Here is a 27,462-nt window from a genome sequence, read left to right on the forward strand (position 1 = left end):
AAAAAGTAATTTAATTAACTAATAGGTTTGTTTAAGGACTTTGTACACTCTGTGAGTTGTGATTTCTAAGTCACTAGGCCCTATTTATCAACGGACTGTTACGCCACCTAGTTTATTTATTAAGGTTCACAGTTAAAACAATTTAAAAGGGCTTTCACGTTCTAAAGTGATCACGAATTTGATTAAGATGTTAATAAAATCAAAATAATTAAAAAAAAATCTAATTTGTGCAAAACTTAAAACTCGAAAACAGTTTTAAATTAGTATTACCTACTTCAAAACTAGTTTAAGTTTAAAAATAAACTATTTTCGACAAAATTGTTTATATTTTAAGAAATGTATTAATTTGACAGCTGTTTTCATTTTCAAGTTACAGATGGTCCATTCAAACCCTCGGCATATCCAGCAACTTTCACTCGCTATCGAATTGTCAATTAAGGTTAATTTGTGACATTAAATAGCATGTTAGTTGATTTTTTTGTCACCACTAAGTTGTCACTGTAGACGTAAAGGTTTTTGCAAATACAGTGATTGGATCTGATCTGTTTCGAAACTGCTGTAGTTGAAACCATCAATAAAACTTTGTATAATGTTTTGTTATCAGAATTAAGACTTCTAACGTCAAAAATAGCGTTTCTAAAACGATGGAGTCTAAAATCAACTGAAAGCCGAAAGTGCATTACGTGCAATGCAACGTTACAACTAGAAAACGACTTGTTTTGGTCATGGAAACATAAAGAACGCTACGGACAAAGACATTCCAAGAGACAGTAATATAATAACACATCTCAAACAGGGTCTTCATATAAACATCTTTTTTTAATATATAAACAATTTTTGATTGAAGCGGCACCTAGTGGCTAAGGCAGCATTATAAAGGTCGTTTAAATTTCAAGGGCCGATGTTGAATGTGAACCACACCTAAACGTCAAGTTTTTTTCTGTATTTCATTTGACATTTCTCAATTTGAACCATGAAAATATACACAATCGAGCAGAGCGTTAAAGTTATTCAGGCTTATAATAAAAATGGGAGTTTAAATCAAAATGCAAATCGTGCACTTCCTTCCTTTTTTCGGTGAATTTAATCGTCCAAATGTGTGCACAATCAGAAAAATCATGCACATATTTAAGCTAACTGGGTCTGTATGAGATGTAAAAACACCAGTGCAAGCTCACAACTTTTAATGCCAAAAAATATTGCTATTGTTCGCGATAGTGTGGCTGAAGGACGGCTCTCAACTCAATGTCGGGAATAACAATTGCACCTCTCACGCTCTTTGTTGATTATAATTATGCTTAAAGACTTGCATTTACTCGCTTTCAAGGAGGTATTGACTCTAGAACTAAGCTTCTTGACCATTTCAAGCTTCGGTCGTCTATGATCAGAATGGTGGAAATTCAATCAATTTTCGAAGAAATTCACCCTCAGTGGTGGGGTTCGTTAATTAGCAGAATTTCCGCGTTTGGGCAACGATAGTCAAAGAGTGATTGTCAAAAACCCGAGGCACCCACAAAGAGTGATTTGCGAATTATCGGGCATTATTTTTTTCCAAAATGAGGCTGTGTTTGCTATCCTGAGATATTAACAAACTTCGAATGGCCCGAAATGGATGATATGGATGTGGACGATATGTGGTTTCAACAGGCTTGTGTCACTTGCAACACAGCTGACGAAACAATGGCTCTTTGGCGTCACAAATTGATTGGCCGTGTAATCTCCACTGGTGACTATGTCAATTGGCCACCAAAATGATGTGATTTAACACCATTGTACTTCTTCCTTTGGGGTTATTTGAAAGAAAAGGTGTACGTCGATAAGCCAGCAACAATTCAATAGCTAAAGTATGAGATTATTCAGCACATTGACGGCATAAAACCTCAGTTTTTCAAAACTTGGACCTTATCGGGTGGAAGTTTGCCGCCTAGGTTGCGGCAGACATTAAGCCTATATTTTGTTCGATACATAATATTGAACAATACACAAATTATCATAATTAAAAGAAATGACAATCATTTTTGGAAATATTGTGTTTTATTCAAAACCAACATCGGCCTTTACAGATAACGTAAACAAAACTGCTCCATGATAATACTAATAGCTCTAATAGTGCATATTGCCAGTTTTATTTCCATCCCTAAACCTCCTCGTAATACTCGCAGACGTGTATTCAAGAATAGAGATTCTTTTTCTCAACCACACATCAAGAATGTGGAACGCCTTAGCCCTTAGCTCAAGAAATTTATGTTCGAATATTTCCAAAGAAAAAACAAAATACCTTTTACAACCAGCAGACCCTATTGAAAAGTATACTAGTAGGTCACAACTCAATGAGTACCAAAATAAATACCATTTGTATCTGCTTACTTTGTAGTACTCGTAGCGTGATGGTTAGTGCGTTGACTGTGGCCGAAAGGCATTAGTATTAAGTGTTATAGTTTAACTTAAGAGTGTCCGTATGGGACCATTAAGTTAGTTGTTAGTTATGGTTATTTAGGCTAGTTTTATGAATTTTTGTCTAGCTTTAGGATAGGTTTAAGATTGAATTAATAAAAATGAATTTAAAAAAAAGTACGTTGACTGTCATGCAAGGGATCTTGGGTTAAATCCCTGCGTATGCCGTCTCCCTTTTTTACTGGTACTGACTCTTGCGAGGAATTAAAAAATCCTCCGAGAGTAATTCTTATCCTGAAAAAGGCTTTCTCAAATTAGACTTAAGATTCGGCATATAAACTGTATGTCCCTTCCATTTCTGACAAGATTACTCGCACACAGGAATGTTTGAGAGTTGTAAGTCACTAGGCCCTAATGTATTTATTTATCAGCTCATTTTATTAATGTCGTGGGGCGTAGGGACGGATTAGAATACCTTTACATACTTTAACACTAGAAAAATACATTTTTGGATGAACTAATTGACGTCTCATCTTTGGCACTTAAAAGCCTTGCACATGAGAGCGAACAACGAATTAACGAATGGACGAACAAACGTGATCTTACACATTTCAAAAAGTCAATTTCAAACAAAAACACATTTAAATTATAAGAAACCAATTGACACTTATGTTAGGGTAATAAAATTTGCATTTAGTTCTTTAAAACAAGACAATTTTGTAAAAACAATTTGGCAGTAACGAATTGCAGTGTGGTTGCTACGAACTGTCAAACTCTATTCGCGTTTCACATACCATCCACATTATACATACATACATTTTTCGCGCTCAACTTACTCACTGTTGTTTTGTTTGTTGAAAACGGTAATTATAAATTGACAATGCGTCGCTGTCTGTGAATAGAAATAAAGCTCATGTGAAAGAAAAGTCAAAATATGCGAACAACATACACAGATCGCAGTTCGTAGCTCATGTGCAAGATGCTTTAAAGACATTTCCACACAAATGAATATGATTCAGCAGAGGCGTTTCCTAACTCAGCCTACACTTATCTTTTCTCAACGTCCACTTATCCTTACCTTGGCTTTATCATAAGGGATATCTAAAAGGATGCTTTTGCTCATTGATTATAAAACCTAACCTGCAAAGGTCAGGTGCTGATCAAGTGTAAACTCCTACTTAAGTTTATAGTTTCTTTTTCTAAACACCAGGAGTGCGCGTTAAGAAAAGCGAAGAGTTCAGTCATATGCTATTTTCAAATTTCGAACCAGCCATATTAACTTGCAAGTATTTATTGTACAGCACCATAACCATTGCCATTTTAGCTGCGTAAGATAAGGTACCTGCAATAAAATTGTTCCTAAAGATTATAAACTGAATTGATTTATTCCGCTTATCGAATTAAAAAAAAAATGTAAACCGCGTGACGTGGGACATACAAAATTGCTTTTACAAACCTACCCTATCAACTGACTATACACATGGGGTATCAAATAAAAGGTTCAAATCCTTAAATTAAGAATACGTACGTTAGGTGGACTTACTTTTGATAGCTAGCATTTTTTTAAAATCAAATTAAAGTAAAAGAATTTTAAAATTATAAACTTCAATGTCATCTTAATAGAACATTGAATTGGGTATTTTCTGTCTCCAGCTTCTCCAGCTCTTTGCTCAAATCTCAGAACCATCCAAAAAAACGTTGAACTAAATCATCTCTTAGAACTTTTAGTTTCGCAAAGCCTCCAATAAAATGTCAAAAATGATTTTAAAAAAAGAGGCTGGGATGCGACCCACACTGATGACTTCCCATCCCGTCTGTCGATTTGTCTTGCTTAAAAGTTTGTTTATATGTACTCGTATCAATTTTTACCAAAGTTGGGTACTCTTTTTGTAGATTTTATTTTTCATATGAAAATACGGACTGTTGGATTTTTATATAAAAATTACTGAATATCGAAAACAATATTTTCTGTGAAATAAAATAAATTTCAAGCCAATATTTTTAAGTTTTGAAAAGCTATTTGAGTCGAAAGTAAATTTTTACGAAGTTTTAGTATTGTTTTTTTTTTTTAGTTTTATTTTTTGTAACAAAAACTGTCAATTCGATTTTTTTAAATTTTACCAACAATATTTCTTATGAGATAAAATTACTTTAAAGCCAATACTTAAAATTTTTAAAGAGATATTTGCGTCAAAAATCAATTTTTACCAACTTTTATACATTTTTTTTAGGTTTTTATTTTTTGTAAAAAAAATGTCAATTCGATTTTTTTCAAACTTTAACTGAATGTTGACAGCAAGATTTTTTGAAAGATAAAAGTAAATTAAAGCCAATATCTCAAAGTTTTGGAAAGATATTTGAGTCGAAAATCAATTTTTACCAACTTTTATACATTTTTTTTTTAAGTTTTTATTTTTTGTAAAAAACTGTCAATTTGATTTTTTTCAAACTTTAATTGTATGTTGACAACAAGATTCTTTGAAAGATAAAAGTCAATTAAAGCCAATATCTCAAAGTTTTGAAAAGATATTTGAGTCGAAAATCAATTTTTACCAACTTTTATAATTTTTTTTTAGGTTTTTATTTTTTGTAAAAAAAACTGTCAATTCGATTTTTTTCAAACTTTAACTGAATGTTGACAACAAGATTTTTTGAAAGATAAAAGCAAATAAAAGCCAATATCTCTAAGTTTTGAAAAGATATTAGAGTCGAAAATCAATTTTTACCAACTTTTATAAATTTTTTTTTAGGTTTTTATTTTTTGTAAAAAAAACTGTTAATTCGATTTTTTTCAAACTTTAACTGAATGTTGACAACAAGATTTTTTGAAAAATAAAAGTAAATAAAAGCCAATATCTCTAAGTTTTGAAAAGATATTTGAGTCGAAACTCAATTTTTACCACCTTTTATACATTTTTTTTTAGGTTTTTATTTTTTGTAAAAAAACTGTAAATTCGATTTTTTTCAAACTTTAACTGAATGTTGACAACAATATTTTTTGAAAGATAAAAGTAAATAAAAGCCAATATTTCTAAGTTTTGAAAAGATATTTGAGTCGAAAATCAATTTTTACCAACTTTTATAATTTTTTTTTAGGTTTTTATTTTTTGTAAAAAAAACTGTCAATTCGATTTTTTTCAAACTTTGATTGTATGTTGACAACAAGATTTTTTGAAAGATAAAAGTAAATTAAAGCCAATATCTCAAAGTTTTGAAAAGATATTCGAGTCGAAAATCAATTTTCACCAACTTTTATAAATTTTTTTTTAGGTTTTTATTTTTTGTAAAAAAAACTGTCAATTCGATTTTTCTCAAAATTTTTCAGAATGTTGAAAACAATATTTCTTATAAGAAAAAATAAGTTTGAAGCCTAAATTTAATGTTTTTGAAAAGATATTTGAATCGATATTCAATTTTTACGAACTTTGAGTAATGTTTTTTTTAGATTTTTATTTTTTATAAAAAAACTGTCAATTAGATTTTTCTCAAAATTTTATCAGATGTCAAAAACATTATTCTTCGTTGCACAAAATTGTTTTAGAGATAAAATCATATTTCAGTCGTAAAATTTTGGAGGTGACAAATTTTTTTTTTTCAGTTTTATTGATTTAAAAAAAAAACCGTTATATTGATTTTTTTCAAAAAATATACCTGTTTGGTATCACGTTACAATCTATTATATAAAATTTAATTCAAGTCTCTAGCGTTTTTGGTTCGTAAGATATTTAGGGTTAACCAAAATTTTCACCTTTTTTTCAAACTGCTATGGTAAAAAAACCACCCACGCAATTTTCTTGAGAGCCCTTTCTGCATCTTTCTGCCTTTTTATCTTTATAACAGAATTTATTTGAAGTCGATATCTCTTCTGGTTCTTGAGGTATGGACGACGAAAAAAACGTCGCGAACGTACGGACGTACGGACGTACGGACGTACGGACGTACGGACGTACAAACGTACGTACACACGCACGCACAGACATCTTTCTAAAAATCATTTATTTCGACTCTAGGGACCTTGAAACGTCGAGAAATGTCAAAATTTTCAATTTGACAAATCGGACCCATTACAATAACTTCCTATGGGAAGTTAAAAAGTATATTTTTGATCGATATTTAAAACCATTAACGATTCGGAACATTCCCACCGTATTGAAAAGCCAACCACGCATTTTAGAGCGGAATATTTCCTTGAATGTCCCAAATTTCAAGGAATCGCTTGTAGGATTCTATATACAACACTGGAGGGGGCAACTTTGAGAGGACAGTAAGTATTTTTGACAGTCAATAACAGTAATAAAAAAGTTTTGAAGGAAGTTTTAGATGATCTACACATATACCATTCAAGGTAATAGACAGAAGGCCTGGTCACACCCAAACAAAAATAGCACAGGTGACACGTGGACCGCGAGAGTCGATGTTAGTCAACATAAGAATGGCTGCATGTCCAACATAACTTAATTATTTTATGTATAAGATGGAACGTTAAGTCCCTAATTTGGAGATATTAAGCAATTTCTTCTTGATCCTTCTTATTTAGCTCTTTTTTCTAAGATTAGAAATTAAAGGATCGGACCGGATACAAGATCGTCAAAATGTCTTGGCTAGTGTTAACACGGGATGCCTTTTTTGAGTGACCAATCCGAGTTTTTCGGAATTCCTTCAAGCGCTTATTGGGACAGTAAACCAATTAGCATCTCGAAAGGCGATATAAAGTGTTGCCATAATCTCAAATTTTATAATGCTAGATTTCAAAAAACAAAATGCTAGATTTTAAAATACATATAAAACGTCCATATCGATAATTAAAAAACAAATATCTTAAAAAATGTAAAATAAAATTATATATAGCAAGAAAAAAAAACAAAATTAATTCAAAAATAACTAAACTGAAAGCTTTATATGTATTAACAGCACAATGTTTTTAAGTATAGGAACATGTTTTATAGTTATTATTTAATTTTAAATCATTCAGACTTATCACATTCTTATTTATAGTTTTTAAAAATAAATTTCTTTTCTATTTTATAATTTTCGATAAATAACGAGTTATCCCAAAGTTCTTCATATAAATAGTCCTCTTCGCCCTTAGGTTTTTCATACTTTGCTGAGTCTCCAATTTATTCTTAGAAAAATTCATGAGTTTTTTGAGCGTATGACATGTGAATCTTCGTGATTTGACGTTATTTAGGTTAAATCAGAATGGTTTGTAATAAAAAAAAAGATGATGATTTTTATGTTTTTCAAATATGATATAATCAAATCAATCTTTTAAAATCAATTTTGGCATTCAAGAATGCAAAACTTAAAAACAGTAATGCCAGAAAAGCATTTAGCATTATTTTAAAATTTCATAATGCTTTTCTCTTCTCTATAATGCTAGATCTAGCATTAATAATGCTGTTATGGGAACACTGGATATAATGTCTGGCCCATAAATTAAAAGTTTATGTACACTTATTGGCATTTTGTACCAACCGTAAAGCTCTAAATATAATTCCCTTACTTCAGCGAGTAATATAGAGAATTTGACTTATATCAATAGTTAGTCCTGAAGCCGAAACTCTCAAGAATATTGAAAATTTGTTTAAAAGTCGTTTATACATTCCTGTAATTACCGCCGTTAAGTGCGAGTTCTTGAGAAAACTCCTTGCTGTATTGCCATCATTTTTCGAACCGAAACCAGGCTTAGCCTTGTCGATGTTAAGACTCAATTGTGTTTAAAACATGGTTTGAATATGTTTTTTTTTTTTCATCAAACACTTTCTTGTTTTCCAATTTGCCATGGTTTAAATGGAAGTCTGGACGCTATATGCTACAAGCATGCGAAACATTTTATCCATGAATGAAGAGTTTATAAACCAAATTGGAAGTTTTCTTTAATTACTGGTATTTCGTGCAATTGCACCAAATTCATTTTTTTAGGAGTTGCTCCACAAAGAAAACATTTTATTGCACAATTGGTGTTTGATAAAATGTAACATATGATCCCATCAACCATGATTAATATCAACTTAAATGAAATGTTTAAACTATAGCCGTTTTTGCTTATGGTCTTGGGAGTGAGTTGTTTCATAAAAAGGAAAAAAATTAAAATATTTGTACTACTGAAAAACTGATCATAAACAAATTTACCGATCTGAGATTTCATTTTGGTTTCCTCATTTCTTACAAGTTCTTAATGAACATGAAATTAATTGGCCGGCGAAATATAGTAGAAGAACATCGAAGATTTTTTAATAACGCAACGCCGGTACTTTCTTTAACCAATTTAAAAGGTGATAATGCTATCAAAAAAGAAACTCTTCCTTTTTTTCGAATCGGAAAAAACTTGTTTATATTGGCTATGGCTGGAACTTCCGTCAAAGCCCCATTCACATGTGAGAATGGCATGTGTTTCGCCCTTTACTTCAGAATTATCGGCAATACTTTCAACAGTTTTTTCGAGAAGTTCCTGAAGTTCAACAGAGGCACTGGTGTATGAAACTTCTCTTTTTTTCAGAAGCATTTGCTTTTTGAAACTTCTCAACTTATATAAACTAGGAAATAAATCCTTAAGAAAATCGTTAACTACAGATCTTAATATGTTATATTTTTTTGGAAAGATCAAGATCTAAGTATAGTCATAACGAATCTTTAAGTGGTAATGTTTTTTAAAACTTACAAGAGTCAACTCCAATATCAGAGGAGTGTTCTGATGCATCATTATTGATGCATCTTTAAATGGAGTTAGGGGTCTGCCCCAAATAGTTTGTGGTCCATCATTAGACGATATACTCTGTAAATGATTTAAAATGCTGACCAATTCGAGCTAAATCAAGATTCACAATGCAACCTTGACCAAAATTACTTTATATGCTCTAAACAATTCCGATAATCTTTCCATAAAAAATGCAAACAACAAATTTTTTTTCATTTTCGTCACTGGTCAACAGACTGTGCGGCAGCGTAATTGGTCGGTACTTTTTTAAAAACGACGTTAATGTGGTGGCCACCGTCAACAGCGAGCGATACATAAAATATTTTGCAAGGTTTGAAAAAAAAATGGAAAATAATTGTTAGATATTAAACATTAATTGTAATTTGATCTTATTAAAGATTTTTAAAGCATAAGTCATCATTTTTTTTAAAATTTCTTCTTTATGTATATCATTTCTTAAAAGCAGATTTTGTTTCTATATATTTCATAAATAATCGTATTTAATACATATTCATCTCGTTCAAAAGAGAAAAAAAAACATAACAAGAAACCTCTTAATTGATTGTTAATCCTCTTTGGAATTATTAATGAAATTCTTTAGCTATGAGTTGATTAAAAAACATAACTTGACTCGCGGTTCTCATTTCAACGAAAAATATAATTGTAATATACTTTTGCTTTCAATCTCAACGTCAAGATAAACAAGAATTAACTATAATCAGTAAAATGTATTTAAAATTCCTCATAAATTTGGCCTAGTTTCAAGAATTTCTTGAATATAAGGAGTTTAGCTTTTCAACTACTCACAGTCATTGAATATATAAGTAGATTTAAGTTTATTTATAATTTATTTTGTTTATCAAAACTCAATTTTATAAAGGAAAAAACATTTATTTATTTGCTTACAAACGATTTTATATACATAGCTAAATATTTATCTCGAAACTTAAGATTTAAATGAACATACCTACGCAATAAGTTGATAACAGAACCTTGTTGGCCTTGAAAGAAGTCGTACATAGTTTATATCAAATCCGACTCTAATATGTTTTAATAATCTCCTAGTCAAAATATAATTATACGTTATAAATTCTTATTGAAGCATTTAAGGTACATATGTACGATGTTAATGAATAAAGCTTTATATTTTCTGTTAATCAGTACTTGAAAGCTAACACCAAGTTAGTAAACAAACTTTGGGAAATGACTCTGCACTTTAATAAACATTTTGAATGTAGCAAAATTGGCACCTCCTTTTGAAGAATTAAACGTTGTTGATAACTACGGAGGAAGTTTTTAAATATTTTTTAACTTTTCGTTTCTTTCTACAAAAAAAATAAGCCGCTAAATCACAGGCCCGAGAATTTTTTAAAAATGGCTCTCGAAAATAAAAGGCTTTCAACGTGCGATAACCATAAAAAACTCTAACAGCATTGCTGAAATATGAATCAAGAGTAAAGTTGCTAACATAACCTAGATAATAGCAATATTTTTCGCTAGATTCCCTAAAGCAAAATTAAGTCAATATGCTTTTAAAATCATTTTCAGTTTCTTTTTTCGTGAAATTAACCGAAGACCTCATTACAAGCTAAGCAGACTTTACTTTTTACTTTTGGGTAGTCTTTAAGGTGCCGAGGACCACAAGGTTATTACTAACAGAAGATATTCAAAAAATAAGGATTAAGAAAACATGCTTCTATTTATATTTCCAGTCGAATAGTACATTATTATTATCTGCTAGTTTTCTTAAGATGCCTTAAGAACGAAAATTAATTCCATTTACAGTTTTTTGTAAACTTGGGCCTCACACAGCAAACTTCTTCATCTAACTCAGTTCTTAGCTAGATTTCTCCAGTTACGCGTTCCAAGTTGGGTGAGGTCACTTTTCACTTGTGCGCGCCACCTGATCCTCGGTCTTCTTCTACTGCGCTGTCCTGTGGGTGTAGATTCGAAAACTTCCCGGGCCGGAGCATTGGTTTCAATGCGCTCAACGTGACGCAGACATCTTAGACGTTTGACTTTTACACTTCTGGCTAAGTCTACGTCGCTGTACAGCCCGTACAGCTCGTCGTTCCATCTTCTCTTCCACTCTCCTTCGATGCATACGGGACCGTAGATCACACGAAAAACTTTTCTCTCAAACCAACCCAATGTGCTTTCCTCCGCTTTTATCATAGTCCATGCTTCTGCACCGTATAGCCGGACGGGGTGATAAGGGTCTCATACAGCAACACTTTGGTCCCTCGAGAGAGGACTTTACCACTTAATTGCTTTCTTAGTGAAAAGAAACAGCAGTTAGCAAGAGTTATTCTGGATTTGATCTCAGCGCTGTTGTTGTTTTCTGCGTTTACAGCAGAGGTAGACGAAGTCCTTGACTACCTCAAAGTTTAACCCATTTTTGCCAGCTCTGCCTCAATGCTCATAAAAGTCCCATTGACATCACGCTGAGTTCTTCCGATTATGTCAATGTCATCAGCATATGCTAGTAATTGGAAAGACTTTTGAAAGATAGTGCCTCTAGTGTTGACGTGTGAGCTCTGCACTATTCTTTCAACCACTATGTTAAAAAAATCACATGACAGTGCATCACCTTGTCTAAAACCCTTTTTGACATCGAAAGGTTCTGTTAAGTTGTTTCCAACCTTTATAAAGCAGCGTGAATTCACCATTGTCATCCTGCACAAACGGATTAGACATGGCTCTTTACAGCTCGTCCCTGTATATGCTGTCATATGCGGCCTTGAAATCGATGAAAAGATGGTGGGTGTCGATTTGGTGTTCTTGGGTTCCATTCATCAGGGATGCTTTCTTCCGACCATATCTTACAGATAAGTTGGTGCATGTTTAACTCCAACTATTGTCTCGAATCCGTAGGATAATTTCTGCCCTGGAACACACGTACACGTTCGAACTCCTACGAACTTATACAAACCTATGCTCTACCATTGACTGTGCCAAAGGCAGCTTTGAAATCCACAAAGAATACAAACAGTTTTTTTCTACTTTCTATACATTAGTTGACAATGCTTGTTACAGTGAAGATATAATCTGTTGTTGAAAAGGATTCACGAAATCCAGAATCCACTTAGAATTTCTCTTTCTGCAATACACTTTTGTTAGACGAGCTTTAAGTATTGAAGTGAAGTTTAAAAATTAATTAACTCTGTAGTTGTTTATATCATTTACATTTCTTTCTCGATGCAGTGAATAAATTATGGATTCTAGAAATAGTCATCAGTTTACCACTGAGCCCAAATACTTTCTTCAGCCGCACTACACGAAAGTGGAAAGCTCTACCAGACTCACTATTTCTCACTCATTACATTGCGCAAACATTCAAACTGATGAGCATCTGCATATCCTTTCTAATCGTGTCCTTCCTTTTTAATTGCTCACTCTGTGTTTAATCATTATAAGGGTATTCATACAAAAATTGAAGGTCTTGGAGACTTCAACATTTTCAAAAAAAATATTGCATTTCTTAGTAGAAGCCTGGAAAAGTTTCTTTCAGTTGCAGTCACTTTGTTGTCTTGACATTTCGATAAGTATACTAATTAACCATTAAAACAACTTATATAGGTAAGATCTTTAAAAAAGTCTTTAGCTTTGATATTAACTCCTTGTAGTATGCAATGATTCATCTCATAGTATTTTGAGTATTTTAACAAACGTTTTTAATCATTATTTTGATTAAATCAGTTTCCTTTTTTTAATAAAAATAATTTATAAGGTTATATTTACATCCGAGTGGTTAAACCAATTAAGCTTGTTCTTACGTAGTCATCGTCTTCGAAGAAATCAGCTCAATCACTGATATACTTTAAAGATTATGATTAAAAAAGAACATAATTTCACCAGTACATAAAAGTGTCGCTATTATTTATCCATGAACTTTAAAAACTAAATAAGAAATAAAAGCCCCCCTATCGTGCTTATAAACAAATCTATTTCTGTAATTCTACTAAATAAATAATTATTTTTTTAGAAATCTCATGACTAACAAGCCATTTCCCTAGTTAAACAAAAACTAATTAACTGTTAACGTCAATAAAAACGTGCTTTTCAAAACCTCCACAAAAAAGATCAAAAGATATTTTGATAAGCTTTATTTTTATTTATAATTTATCAAGGCACCCAGCTGAGATTAGATACAAAAGAATTTCGTTCTCGTTCGAAAACAACCACTTGAAGTCAGCGGCTCCAGGCGCTAATCTTCAAATCCAATTTCAACTGATTTTAATATTTTGCAAATATGATAAGATTGTTCATAAAGTTGTGTTAGAAGATGTTAATAAGGAAAAATAAGGCACATATATTTTTGGTATTGAAATTGAAGATCGTTTTCGAACGCAAAATTGTTTTTAATCACCGAACTGATTTTGATCTATCGAAATAACTGACATTATGTTTATTATAAAGCTTATCTCGAACCCCCTGAAATTGGAAGATCTTAGGTTTGAGATAACTGGAATTGTATAAAAGAAAGGTACACTTGGTCATTGGCATACAATTTTTTAAGAAAGAACACACGAAATGAAGTTAAGAATTATCATATTGAGTGTTCTCATTTCGCTGGTTGTGGCAGCCCCGAGTGGCAAGAGTAGAGGAAGAGTGACGACGGTAAGAAAATACGAACATATCATAGACAAAGCGGTTTTTAAAACCAGACTTTTTTTGGTTTATAGGAGACTTTGATAGCAGATCATGGCTACCCGTTTGAGGAACATACAGTCCAAACCTCGGATGGTTATGTTCTGACAATGCATCGAATTCCTTACTCTGGCCGAGTTGAATCTGACGAAGATGAACCACGCCCAGTCGCCTTCCTCATGCATGGAATCTTGTGCTCTTCCAGTGACTGGGTTCTTCTAGGACCTGATAACGCACTCGCCTATCTGCTTTCCGATGCTGGCTATGATGTTTGGCTGGGAAATGCCCGTGGAAATACATACTCTCGAGAGCACGTTAAGCTGAATCCTTTGTTTGGTAGCTTCTGGAACTTTGACTGGCATGAAATCGGCTTGTACGACCTGCCGGCTATGATTGACTACATTCGGTATTACACGGGCGAGGATCAAGTTACGTACTTTGGTCATTCCCAAGGAACTACATCTTTCTTGCTTTTGAACTCCCTGAATGAGCGTTTCAAGACCCGCATAAAGTCCGCCCATTTATTAGCCCCAGTGGCATTTATGGAAAACATGGAGTCACCATTAATGGATTTGGTATCGTTGACACTCGGGGGAATGAGCAAGGTTCCAGAACTTTTTGGTAATCTGGAGTTCCTGCCTAGCTCTGCTGTTATGCGTATTTTGGGACAAAACACCTGTGCTGATTCATCACCAATTCAGGCGCTATGTTCGAATGTACTATTCCTAATAGTCGGACATGATGCTGAAAATCTTAATACTGTAAGTTTATTCTTTAGCTTCATTTCACCCTTTACATCGTATTTATTGGATATTTCCATTTTAGACCTTATTGCCGGAAATTTTGGCAACAAACCCATCTGGATCCTCAATAAATCAGGGTTACCACTATCTTCAGTTATTCAGTTCCGGTGAATTCCGTCAGTTTGACTACGGAAAGGTTCGCAACAAGTTGGTCTATGGCAAGACAAAGCCTCCAAAGTATCCCCTTGAGAATGTCGACGTTCCAATTTACATGTACTACAGTGACAATGACTACATGGCTTCGGTGGTAGATGTGCATCGGTTGATTAGAGAATTGCCAGATTCGACGGTTAAACGTGCCTACAGGGTGCCACACGACAAATGGAATCACATGGATTTCTTATGGGGCATGAATATCAGAGAACAAGTTTATGATGCAGTTTTAGAAGACGTCAAGTCTGCTAAATGGGATTAGAATCAATTTAAGCCAAATATGATAAGGTTTCGATGTAGGGTTTAACTACGTAGTTTGCCAAATGATAATCGGATCCGGATGAAACTGAAAAACAAGCCTAATTACCGTATGTGATATGACAGATAAAAGAGCGATAGTGTGTGATAAAACAGAAGGTGCAAAATTAATCAACTGAATGATCACCCCAGTGCCAAGGAATATTATAAGCGATTTGTGTTAGATATTTTTATTTAATCAATTGATTTTTTACCAAAAGATAATTATTATTAATTAAGGAAGAGATATTGGGTGTTTTTAAGAAACATTAAGATTGCTTAATGTGAAAATTTTATGAGCCATATTGGTTCACTTATTTACTTATGGAAGAAAAATGTATTATTCAAAAAATTAATTATTTAAACAAATTTAATCCTCATTTTATTAAATTAAATATACATATTTTATAAAATAAATAAATATTCTTGAAAAAATATAAAACCTATGATTTTTTGTTATTTAACTTAACATTTCTAGTTGGAGAAAGTTTCAGCTGTGGAAGATTTCCGGTTTTTTTTGTTCAAAGGAAACTTTAAAAGCAAGTCAGAGAATTAGCTTTTTCGAAAACGAAACGGTCTCGAACAAATTGAAGATTTCAAAACAATACAGAAAATTCTGTAACAATGCTCGTTGCAGAAATGTATACAATTGATAGTTTTTTAAAAAAGCTTGTTTATATTTTTAGGAAACTCCTTTCATTTCGAGGAATTTAAGTCTAATCATGAAAATCTAATCGTACTAAAATTAGTATTCGGTATTCTGATTTCAAGACCAAGGGCTGGAGAAATTAATAGGAATATTTAGGGCTACCACTCTTAAGGTTTAATACCCTCTGAATCAATTTGTTCTTAAATATCTGAAGAAAAATCAAGCACATTTTGCTTTTATTGATAATTTCCTCGTTTTCGAAATTATTTGTCCGTTTTCTTCTTTATTCAATCCAAAAATGTTAAAAAATTGATTATGAAACCAATAATATTTTCTATCTATTCTTAAACACCCTTTAGAGTAAGCATTTTGAATATTGTAAGATTTTTCGGAAGCACTCTTAAATTTTGCTGAAATTGAGGTAAGCCACATTTCCTTGACTAGATTTTCTATTTCGGTACTTTATTGGGTTTTAATTAACTATAAAATCTTAAGAGTTTTTTTCTAGACTCAAAAACACTTTCAGATCGAGCGGATTTGATGAAGATTACAAAAGTTTTATTTCGATTTATTTTTATCTTTATTAGCGTCAAACGGTTCCCAATCTCAATCACTACTGGTATCTGTTAAAAGTCTTGCATCAGAAAAAACTTAAAAAATAATTAAAAACTTTACTTTACTAATTGGGATTTTTGAAACAAAACAAACACTTGACTCAAGTTAGTTAACAAAAATCTCTTGATCTACATAATATTTTAACATACAGATATTATGTTGATAAAGTTTAAACAGGTGCGGATCTTTCAATCTCTGTTGACGGCGTTTTGTAATATCAGGATTATAGGATTTGCAAAGTTTAAGTTTAAGTTTAAGTTTAAGTTTAAGTTTGAGTTTGATGATTTTATTTTCGACTAAAAGTGCAATGCTATGAGCAATACTTTAATTGATTATGACGACCGTAGAAAACGTTATGCGCCTTACATTTGAATTACCCCTTTTGTAGTAAGTTTTTTTTTATAATTTAAGCGACTTGTTGGGTTGATAAGATGTCTATTATTGTAATTCATATATGACACTTCAAAATCACAGCTGATCTATACTAAGGTCAAGGTGTTTAGCATTATTCTTGAGTGCAAAACAGATTGTTTTTCATCTCCAAAAACTCTTAAGTTAGACAATTAATATTACACCACTCCTCAGCCTGCTTAGTAGCTAGCTGTCTCCCGTTTCGCACGCCAAGTTGGTTGAGCTCTTCACCCACCTGCGTTTGCTACCTGAGTCACGGTCTTCCTTTTCTGATTACAAAATATACTTGGTCTTGCCCTCAAGGACCACTTAACCCATCTTCTTCCCTTCCGTCGTAATGCTCAAAACGCTCCATTGCCATCACGATTTGATCTTCCAATTATATCAATATCATTTACGGGACGAGGATGGACCTTTAGAAAATGTTTGCCTCTAGTATTAACGGTTGAATTTTGCACAATTCTTTCCAAAACGATATTAAAGAAGTCGCATGACAGTGCATCGCCTTTTCTAAAACCTTTTTTGACATCAAATGCATCGGTGAGATCTTTCCCGACCTTGATAGAGCAGCGTGCATTGTCCATTGTTATTCTGCACAAACGGATAAGTTTGACAGGGATGCCCAAACTAGACATTGCTCGGTAGAGCTCTTCCCTATGGATGCTGTCATACGCGACTTAAAAATCGATAAAGTGATGGTGGGTATCGATTTGAAGCGACTTTGTTTTTTTCAAGATCTGCCGTAGTGTGAATATTTGGTCGATAGTGGACTTTCCTGGTCTGAAGCCGCACTTATAAAGACCAATCAGGTTGTTGACGAATGGCTTCAGACGTTCACATAATACGGCAGAGAGGATCTTACGCAATGTTAAGGAGACTGATGCCTCTGTAGTTGGCGCAGTTTAGAGGGTCTCCTTTCTTATGTATCGGGCACTATGCTGAGATTCCACTCATCGGGCATGCTTTCTTCCGACCATATTTTGCAGATGAGTTGGTGCATGCTCCGTACCAAGTCATCGCCTGCTGCTTTGAATAGTTCGGCAGCGATGCCATCAGCTCCAGCAGCTTTGTTTGACTTAAGTTTAGATATAGCTATTTTCACTTCGTCAAGGTCGGGTAAGCGGAATTGTTGATCTGCGTCGTCTAGGTTGAGTGGTTCTATCTCCCTTTCAACGGAATTCGGTTCGTCATCGCCGTTATATAATTTGGAGAAGTGATTTCGTTTGCGTGGGTTGTCAACAGTGAATCCGTCCGTATCCGGGGCTTCTTAGTGCTTCGCAACTAAAGGTATTTTTTACGTGGCCTGGAAGTCACCCCGACGGCACAACCCCCAACCTGGAGGGCCAGATCCTTAGTATAACTCCAACGAAGGGGAGCAGGATAAACCGCTATTTACAGGCCTGGGCTTCGAATATGTCGAAGAATCTCTATAAGGTGTTCACTAAGTAGTTCAACCTTATTGGAACTGTAGACGCCACCGTTGATTCCATCTCGAAAATTCGTCCCCTGCCGCCTGGATAAGGAGAGGTGCCTTAGTTGAAACACTTCTCCCCCCTCTCTCGTTTGCTGCCCCCAACAACTTTCCACTGGGGTTGGAACCCAATCTCCAGTTGAGGTACAAGGCACCCGATGTTCACCGCGGGGAGGTGAGAGTAGGAGTTGATAGACAGAGGTGGGTTTTGAGAAAAACCTGTGGACCCTTGTGTCCTCTTGAATGCACATGTCTACCATTTGAACATTTGAACAAAGATCAATACTAAACAGCCATCATTTTTGTTTTTATTAAATACAAATGATGAACGGATGGTACGAATCTCAAGAGGTAGCTTGATAAAAATTCTGGCAGCTACTGAGAAGTAAAAGTGTAGAAAACAACGATTGTTGTGAGGTGGTAATTGAACAAGAAAACTTTGCTGACTTCGAAGCCTGTAAGAAATTAAGTTCTAATTAAGAAGGTTACCACTTCTTAAAAAAAAATGATTAAGACTTTATAAAAATAAAGTTGCTTACGTGAACGAATTTTCTAAGATGGTACAGACTAAAAGTCATAGACAAAAGATACTTTTTCCATTTTCCAGTATGAACATTCCAAATAAATGTATTACCAATCAATAAACCGAGATACTTATACTCAGATACATGTTCTATTGTAAAGCATTTAGAAGAGCAGTTAAGACACACATTAAAACTCAGGTCACTGTTGGATAGAGTGCATACAATTTTGCTAACTCCAAACTTTTTACAATACGAGCTATGGAATATGAATTTAGGGGAAGTAAGAGAAAAAGAGGATTAGTTAAAGAATTTTGACAAGCTTGTGCATACCGAACCAAAGTCTAAGAACCTCTAAATCGAAATTAATATCAGCTATTAAGTCTACAATGGAATTATTCGAATATGAACAACCAATATCATCAGCGAAACCTGCTACAGAACCCTTCAAGTTGAGGTAGAAGATAGAATTTATGTATATTAAGAATAAAATGGGACCTAGAACCAAGCCTTGGGGAACCCCATTAGCTATATCTAAAGGTCTACTGAACGAATCTTTTATTTTAACTCTTTGTATTCTACCCTTAAGATATGAACAAAACCATTTGATAATGAATCCCCCAAACCCAAGTTTTTCAAGTTTAATTAGTAACAGATCATGATTCACAGTATCAAATGCCTTGGTTATATCAATATAGATAGCAGCTGTGACTATTCAATATTAAGAGTGGTATAGATCTGGCTGAAAAATTGAAGAAGTGCGTCTTGATCTGGCCGATCTGAACCCAAACTGATTGCTACTAAAAAAGTTAATTTCATCCAAATTCGATACAGTTCTGACTTTCATCACTTTTTCAAAAAGTTTTGAAAAAACAGGAAGGAGAGATATTGTCCTATAATTATTAAGATTTTTACCTTTCTTTTTACCTTAAAAATTGGTATAACCTCAGTCATTTTTAAACTGTTTGCAAAAATTCCACTATAAACACAATTATTAACATACATATATAAACTACATTAAACGCGATACTTTTCAAAAAATTGTTAGAAAAAACAGTTTTCGTTTGCAGACTTTGAACTATTTAGCGAATTAATAATTTTATATAGCTCATAAAAATCGATACTCTGAAATAAAAAGCTGTGTTGAGACCCATTTTCTTTATTAAAACAATGCCTTGAACAGAAACTTTTGCTTAAGGTTTTAAAGCCAACAGTCTTAAGCGTATCGAGGGCAACCCCTGTGAAAAAATTGTTCAATATGGTTGACATATCTAAAGAAGAGTAAATTTCTTGGTCCAATAGTTAAACATATTGGGTGAATCAAAAGAAACATTCCTTGAAAAAATGACAATAATGATGACCCACTCTTTTTTGAGATCGCCTTTAGCTATTTCAAATTTTTGAGAATAGTAGTGACCTTTACACAAGGTTACCTGAGCAGAAACTTTCTTTGATAACTCAGAATGTTTTTTCTTTCGACAAAGATCATTAGGTTGTTTTCTATATTTAGAGTGCAACTTATTCTTTCTGTGTATTTAACCTAATAAATTATGAGACATCCAAGGTTACAATTTATGCAGTCTACAAACTTTTTCTGTATTTAATTTAAGTCATATTTTAACATGATCTGATCATCTTAAACCTTATAAAACAAACCAACAATATCATCAACAAATCGGATCATTTTGTCCGTACATTTCTGACCAGTTTTCATGAAGTAATCGATTATTTAAAGAACATAAATCAATTTTTTGTGGTGTTTGAGTATTAAGGCTACGAATATTACTTTTCGGTTCTACAGAATGATCAAATCTTAAAGATCCAATCAAAATACTTAAGTCTACGAATGAGCCCACTTGAACCGATCTTAAGTCTTGACTGTCGATGATGTCGAAGTCTACCTCTTAAATCTTTTTTATCTAGCCATTCCTTCATTGAAAAACCCAGAAAGCGTGACTTTGCAGCAGTGGTGGGAGAAGTGGAATCCTCAATTCAATATGACTGAAGAATTGTAGAAAAAATGTTGTCCAAAATTAAACAAATTACCTCTATTCGACCCCAAATTAAAAACATTTACACACCAAAACTTCACACTGGTGGTATTGTTCCCATGCAAGGCAACAAATTATGTTTAAGAATATTAGTTGATACAGGGTCACATGATATCTTTGTGAGTCGATATTCCTCCCAAAGTACGTCTTCTTCCGACAAAAACGCAAAACTTCATGAGATAATCGTTTCAAAGCTCTTATTCCTGGAATACAGAAATTGCACTTCTCCTTTCCGCGGGCTGCGACGTTATACTCCAAATGGACTTTCTTCAAGCTTCTAAGGGAATGTTGAACTTTTCATCTAAAACATTAATTTTTCTTGTGAGAGACATACTTAAGTAAAACCCAAAGTTCATGCAGCAAAGTCTAGCGAAAAGCCTACCTGCTAGTTTATGTGTACAAGGAGATTCCTCCCCGAACAGAAACAATGATTTCAACAGCTGTTGGTGTCAATAATATTACTAAAGGGGTCTTCTCTCCAATTGGTATTCTTTTGCTAAACGGATTGTTGAGTGTCAAATACATTAGAAAAAGCCCTGACGAAATTGTGTAAGTTTCGGTGCAGCATTCTGTCCTTTTAAATGATAACTGATACTTTTGGAGGAAGCTGACTGTTTAGATTCAATGACGTGCAATGAGACATGCCAGTACCTTTTCAGATATTCTTGTAAGATATCTGGAATATTCTGCCCAACACAACAGCTAGCAGCAAAAGATCTTCTTCACGAATTAAGAGATGATTTGTCAACGGGTCCAGATGATTTCGGACGGCCGAAACTCGTGTAACTTTGAATCGATGCATTCTGATGACAGTGAGAAAACTGCTTTTTTAACAAGAAATATTACCTAACAGTAATGAGTTACGGCTTAACAAACGTTTCAGCCATATTCAAGCGCTTGATTCTAGCATGCTAAAAGGATTGCTTTTTTTGTTGGAAGACATTCTTATGCACGGTAAGACTTTCCAACAAGTGCTCTCCAACCTATGTTCTGTTACAGCCGCTTAAGAGATTTGGCTCTGAAATTGAGTTCTGTTGAACGCAATATTTTTCGAAGAGAAGTCAAGTTTCTCCATGTACTGAGCAGAAACGGCCTATTGACAAATCCTGCGAAGATTGGGCAGTTCAACGCTGAACAACTTCAGTGAATTTGACAAATCTACCAAGCTTCATTGGACTTTGCACTTATTATCGCCATTTTCTTACTTATTTTCTTGCCATTGCGCGTCCACTCCATAAACGGTAAAAACTGTATTTTTTTATTGGATTAAACAGTGTGCAAAGGCTTTTGGTGAGTTACTTACTTTACTTTACTTTACTTTACTTTACTTTAGTTGGCGCTCATTGTGCTCCTGGTCCAACTTTCGCCAGCTTACTCGATCTCTAGCTTGCTGCTTCCACTTTTAAATACCCAGTTGACGTGCGTCGGCCTCAAACTGTTCACTCCACCGGAGACAAGGCCTGCCTTTGTTTCTTGTTAACTCAGGCTTGGCGTTGAATATCTTATGGGCTGGAGCTTCAATGATCATTCGCTCGACATGCCCTAGCCATCTTAAGCGTTGAACATACAGTTTTTTGACCAGTTCCAAGTCGTATAGCTCATGATTATATCTTTCCCGACATATGTTACTTTGCCTGTCGACACAAACCAGACCATAGATCGTACGCAGAACCTTCCTCTCGAAAATACCAAGAGATCCTTCATCCACCTGGAGAGGGTTCATGCTTCTGCACCATACAGCAAAGACTGGGATGATTAAGGTTCTGTACAGTATCTCTTTGGTACTTCACGATAGGGCCTTATTCCTCAACTGTTTGCTTAAAGCGATAAGCAAGGGTAATTCTATATTTCATCTCCGCCCTGATGTCATTTGCAGAAAAAACAGCAATGCCCAGATAAAAAAATTCGTTTCCCACTTCGAAGTTATGCCTGTCAATTTTCACGTTTTGCCCAAGCCTAGGATGTGAATCGACTCTATTTGACGACAGTAAATACTTCGTTTTGTTGTTCTTGTTAAAATTTTAATATTCATATCGCCCAAGATCACAATATTACTACAAGATTCACCTCTCAATAAACGAGAAAGATCTTCCACAAAAACACCCTAACTTCCATTATAAAGACTATAGATAGATGAAGTCAAAACGATACCATCTAAATTAAAATCTTTAGCAAAGAATAACAGGTCCCACATTTACCGAATTAGTAATATATTCCAGTTCAAAGAAGGTTAGCAATTCGATGTTGTTCGTTGCATTAACAGGAAGAAAGAAACCACTTTCAACGGACTTAGTCCATTAAAGGTTTGGTAGATTAAAGCCTTCATTAACCATAAGTTCGTCTGTATTCTCAATGTTATCATATTTGGAGTCTTATTATTAGTGTACACTTTAAATGTATGATATTCGTATTCTCGTATATCAACTAAAGTTTATTGGCTTTAAATACAGCTCATAATCTTTGTAAGTAGAATTTTGATACAAGTTATTGGGTAGAATGTTTTTGAATGCTTTGAAAATAACTCTTCTCCTTCATTGTATACAATACGAATGTTTGCCTTTTGAAAGGTTTAACTAATTCATCTCATTGAGTTGTTTTTATTGCATACTTTATTGAGATCCAAGTTAATGACATGAATTATATTATGCAGCAAATATTTGTTTAAGGGGATTTTGCACTTGTTTCATGTGCGCTAGAAAATTTAAAACAAATAAATAAATTAGATTCCGCAACAGTCAGTTGAGAACTAGGGCCCTATGACTTACAACTCTTAACCATTCCTGTGTGCCAGTAATGTTGTCAGAAATAGAATGGTTGAAAAGTGCTAAAAAAATTTTAAAAATATAAGTTTGGCATTTCATATTTTTTTCAATTCAAATTTATAACGAACAAACCAACAGAAAGAAAATGGAATTAAGGATAATGCATTGGAATGTCAAAAAATATATGAACTTCAAATAGAACCGACTAACTTTAAGTACCTATGTTCTTTTAACTTAGACATAAGTCAAGTATTTCAAAATATTGGAGTAAATTCCTGTTTTTCGTGAGTCTTGTGTCTACAAAATAAAAATGTTGTAGGTCGATAAATAAACAAAAAAAATTAAATCAAAAGGACATAAAACTAAAAGTTATTTGTTTTTCATTCAATAATTCGACATGTTTTTAAATATTTTAAACTGAAAAGAGCTCCTAAGTTGTAATAATTTTAATTAATCAATAGTTGAATGCATTTATTAAAAATTAAAGTTTGTGCATTAATTATGGTTATTATGTAACCATAGCCGATTCTAGTTTCTAGTCTTTCATTTGAACCGAAGAACATGTTGGAGGAATTTTAAATTTGTCCAAGTTCTACAAAACCAACATCGAAAAATATGAGTTCATAAATTCTTAACTAAGTAATTTTATCTCTTGGAATTATTGTTTTGAATTTATGTAAAACTATTTGTTGACACTTATCGGAAAAAAGTTCTAGAACAAGCAATTAGTATATAGTTTTAGATAAGTTGATATTTTTACTGTACCAACAGGGTGATTTATATTTATATTAATTTATTTTGTTTTTTATTTGTGTTATAATTCTATAAAGGTTAAGTCTTTTTTATTATTGGCTATATGTACTAATAGTTTTTAACTTTTTCCCGAACTGCAATCTACTAACCAGAATAGGAGGACAGACTTCGTTTGGGCTGCAGAAATTTTTTGAATGTCTGCAAAACTAGAGGCAGCAAAATCAGCAGCAGCAGAGCATCAGCTGCTTATGCAAAAGATTCAGAGGCGGTTGTACTATAAGCTACTTCTTCTAAGTTTTTAACATAATTTGCTGAAAATAAACATGCAATTTTCTTTAATTGTTAAATATCTTGAGGACTCAATTCAGTTATGATACCAGGCTTCATTTCAAAAATCGATTTGTGTTTGCTACAGTGAAATTTTAGGGGATGATCAGCTATTTTTCATGATATTAATTTCTTCGATGGAACAGGGACCGTGTTCATGAAAAATGTTGTCCAGTATGGTTATTTTTCCATCGTTAGCGAGTTTTTTTCGTCTCATAAGTACTACAATAATAAATTTAAAAGATTCTTTTACAACTTTGAACATAAACTGAAAATATCGTTATCCAAGTAAATGTTAAGTTTTTGAATTTTATGCAAAATGGTAGGATATTTTAGTTTTAGTTTTGATTTATAAAACAAATTTCACATAAAAGGACTAATTAGTTATTCCAAATCATTTTACATATTTTGTCCTTGTCTAAAAATGTAAAGATCTTAAACAATGTTCTTGTATTCACTTGTTTACATTTTAAAGAATATAAATTTACAGTTGAAATTAAATAAAACTATAACACGCGACATCGCGTATGTGATCATTCCACAAGAGGTTGGTGACACACATACCGAGAATATCGAGGTGTTCAGTATCATTGATGCAAGTGCCATCTATGGAAAATTGCATAGGGGGTATATCACGCTTTAACGATACAAGACAGCATTGGGTTTTCGAAGCATTAAATTCCACGCGGTTTTTTAATCCCCATTGAACAATGTTGTTTAGGTCGGAATTTAATGAGCTTATGAATTTTTGTCGTTGCAGTTCCACATCCGAAGAAGAGGGATGTGAATCTGAAAACGAATATGAAAAGCTAAGAGTACTATCGTCAGCGAAACAATGTATTGGATTAGATGTTGCAGACAGGAGATCATTAATAAAAATGAGAAAAAGTGTTGGAGATAAAACAGAGCTCTGGGGCACACCAGCATTTATTTTATGGTTTTAAGACTTGAATCCATTCAATACTACTTGTATTGAAAGTTTCGAAAGGTAATTACTAATCCAATGAAGCAGGGATTCATGAAAACCGAAAGCACGCATTTTCGATAAGAGAGCCTGATGCCAGACCCTATCAAATGCTTTTGAAATATCAAGTGCAATAATCTTACTTTCTCCAAAACGACGTAAAGATTTGCTCCACTGTTCGGTGAGATGAACCATGAGATCACCAGTGGACCTATTGCTACGAAAGCCGTATTGCCGGCCATTAAGAACTTTTCGATCTTCAAGACATTTCTTGAGCTGATAATAAATCAGCGTTTCCATGACCTTGGAAAGAATGGACGGAAGTGCAATCGGTAGGTAGTTAGAGGGTGAAGAAGATTCGCCTTTTTTGGGAATAGGCTGGACAAACGCCGTTTTTCATCCTCTCGGAACGAGACCTGAATAGTAAGACAGATGAAAAAGCTTACACAATGGTTTTGAAGGCGTTGAAGAACACCTCTTCACAACAATAGCGGGGACCAGCGGATTTATGTGTGTTTGGATCTCTTAGGACTCTTGCCACAGTACGAGTGCGAAAAAAGATTAGTCCCATAGAATCACTTACTCGCTCAAGTACAAGCGGAGTCATGACACTCACTGGCAGCGTAGAATTGGCGGCGAACTGCCTAGCAAAGAGATTAGCTTTCTCTAAAGAGCTAACAAAACAAGTGTCATTGACAACGAGCGTAGGAACCGATGAAGAGGAAGAATTTCTCATGTTTTTTACAAATGACCAACAATTGTTACTTTATAGCAATGGAGACTTACCTCTTTGGGCCTAATAACCTCTTTACAGCTCGCATCGAACCATGCGTTTTCCTTAGGTCCGATGCTTTGAACCCTTTTCGGTATAAAAGTTCTCATTCCCAGGAGAATTAAACTTGTGATCATATCAGCGCTGGCGTCACAGTCACTTTCGAGGAAACATAGTGACCAGTTAAAGATCCTGAAGTTGGCTTTCTCGTATTGCCAAACGGTTCTATTAGGAGCTCTGTCTTTAACTGAACAGTTTTGACACAAGAAATTTGCTGATATAACACAATGGTTAGATGTGCCAAGAGGAGATAGAACACTAACAGTGTACTTATCAGGGTCAGAGGTAAGAAACAAGTCAAGAGTGTTTTCTGCTCGACCTTCAACGTCCGATGTGGGCTCGTTGACTAGCTGAGTTAGGTGGTTCAACTCAGAGAAGATTTCTGCACACACTCCATCGGGTGTTGTCTGGCCTAAATGTTGAAGCCATGAAGAATTGTGTACATTGAAATCGCCCGTAATAACGATTTCAGTGCGAGGATAGGACGAAACAATTCTTTGGATGGAATCAGACAAAGCATCAAATTCACGAGAAGTTGATACTCTGTCTAAATTTGGGCTTCGGTAAAGGAAGCAGTAGTGAATGATTTGCTTATTTACGGAGAATTTAAACCACATACAATTAAAAAAGGAATTGGTGCAAAGGCCATATTGTGGTAAGAGCTGATAAGCAACATCATTCCTTATGCATATGGCGAGGCCATGGTGGGAAAAGAATAAAGGCACCAAGCTATACACATGAATAAAAAATTCAGCAGGATTAAACCAAAATTGAAAAATTTAAATAATTTCGAAAAATTTATGTTTTTTTTTAGAAATCATATATAGTTTAAATTTTGAAAACAAACTTTTTTAAATCTTAAAATACAGGACATAATTTCAAACAGACTCTTTATGTACATGAGCAAGTTCGTACTACCCAGTCGTGTATTTTATTTGTTATTGACGATGTACCAATATTGTTAAACTTTTCCACAAGCTCTCGAAATTTTCCAACATAATTTATGGCAATTTTCTTCTATGGGCACTCAATTGAGTTAATATAGCAGGCAGATTTTCTCGCAATAACCAATGACGGCAAATACATATTTTTTTTGTTGCCAATGATTCTAG

The 27,462-nt window shown here is 33.8% G+C and overlaps 2 protein-coding genes across 4 annotated transcripts in view; both read left to right on the plus strand.

Annotated features, from left to right (window-relative positions):
- Positions 1–27,462, plus strand: part of LOC129938341 (mucin-2) — a 304,608-nt gene that overhangs the window by 139,249 nt on the left and 137,897 nt on the right. The window lies entirely within an intron of this gene.
- LOC129938344 (lipase 3-like) lies at positions 13,583–15,429 on the plus strand. The gene is made up of 3 exons (XM_056045833.1): positions 13,583–13,711; positions 13,777–14,502; positions 14,567–15,429. The coding sequence occupies exons 1-3, from the start codon at positions 13,625–13,627 to the stop codon at positions 14,957–14,959; spliced, it is 1,206 nt and encodes a 401-aa protein (XP_055901808.1). The 5' UTR covers positions 13,583–13,624; the 3' UTR covers positions 14,960–15,429.

This window comes from Eupeodes corollae, chromosome 1, assembly GCF_945859685.1.
Source record: "Eupeodes corollae chromosome 1, idEupCoro1.1, whole genome shotgun sequence".
Taxonomy (NCBI): Eukaryota; Metazoa; Arthropoda; class Insecta; order Diptera; family Syrphidae; genus Eupeodes; species Eupeodes corollae.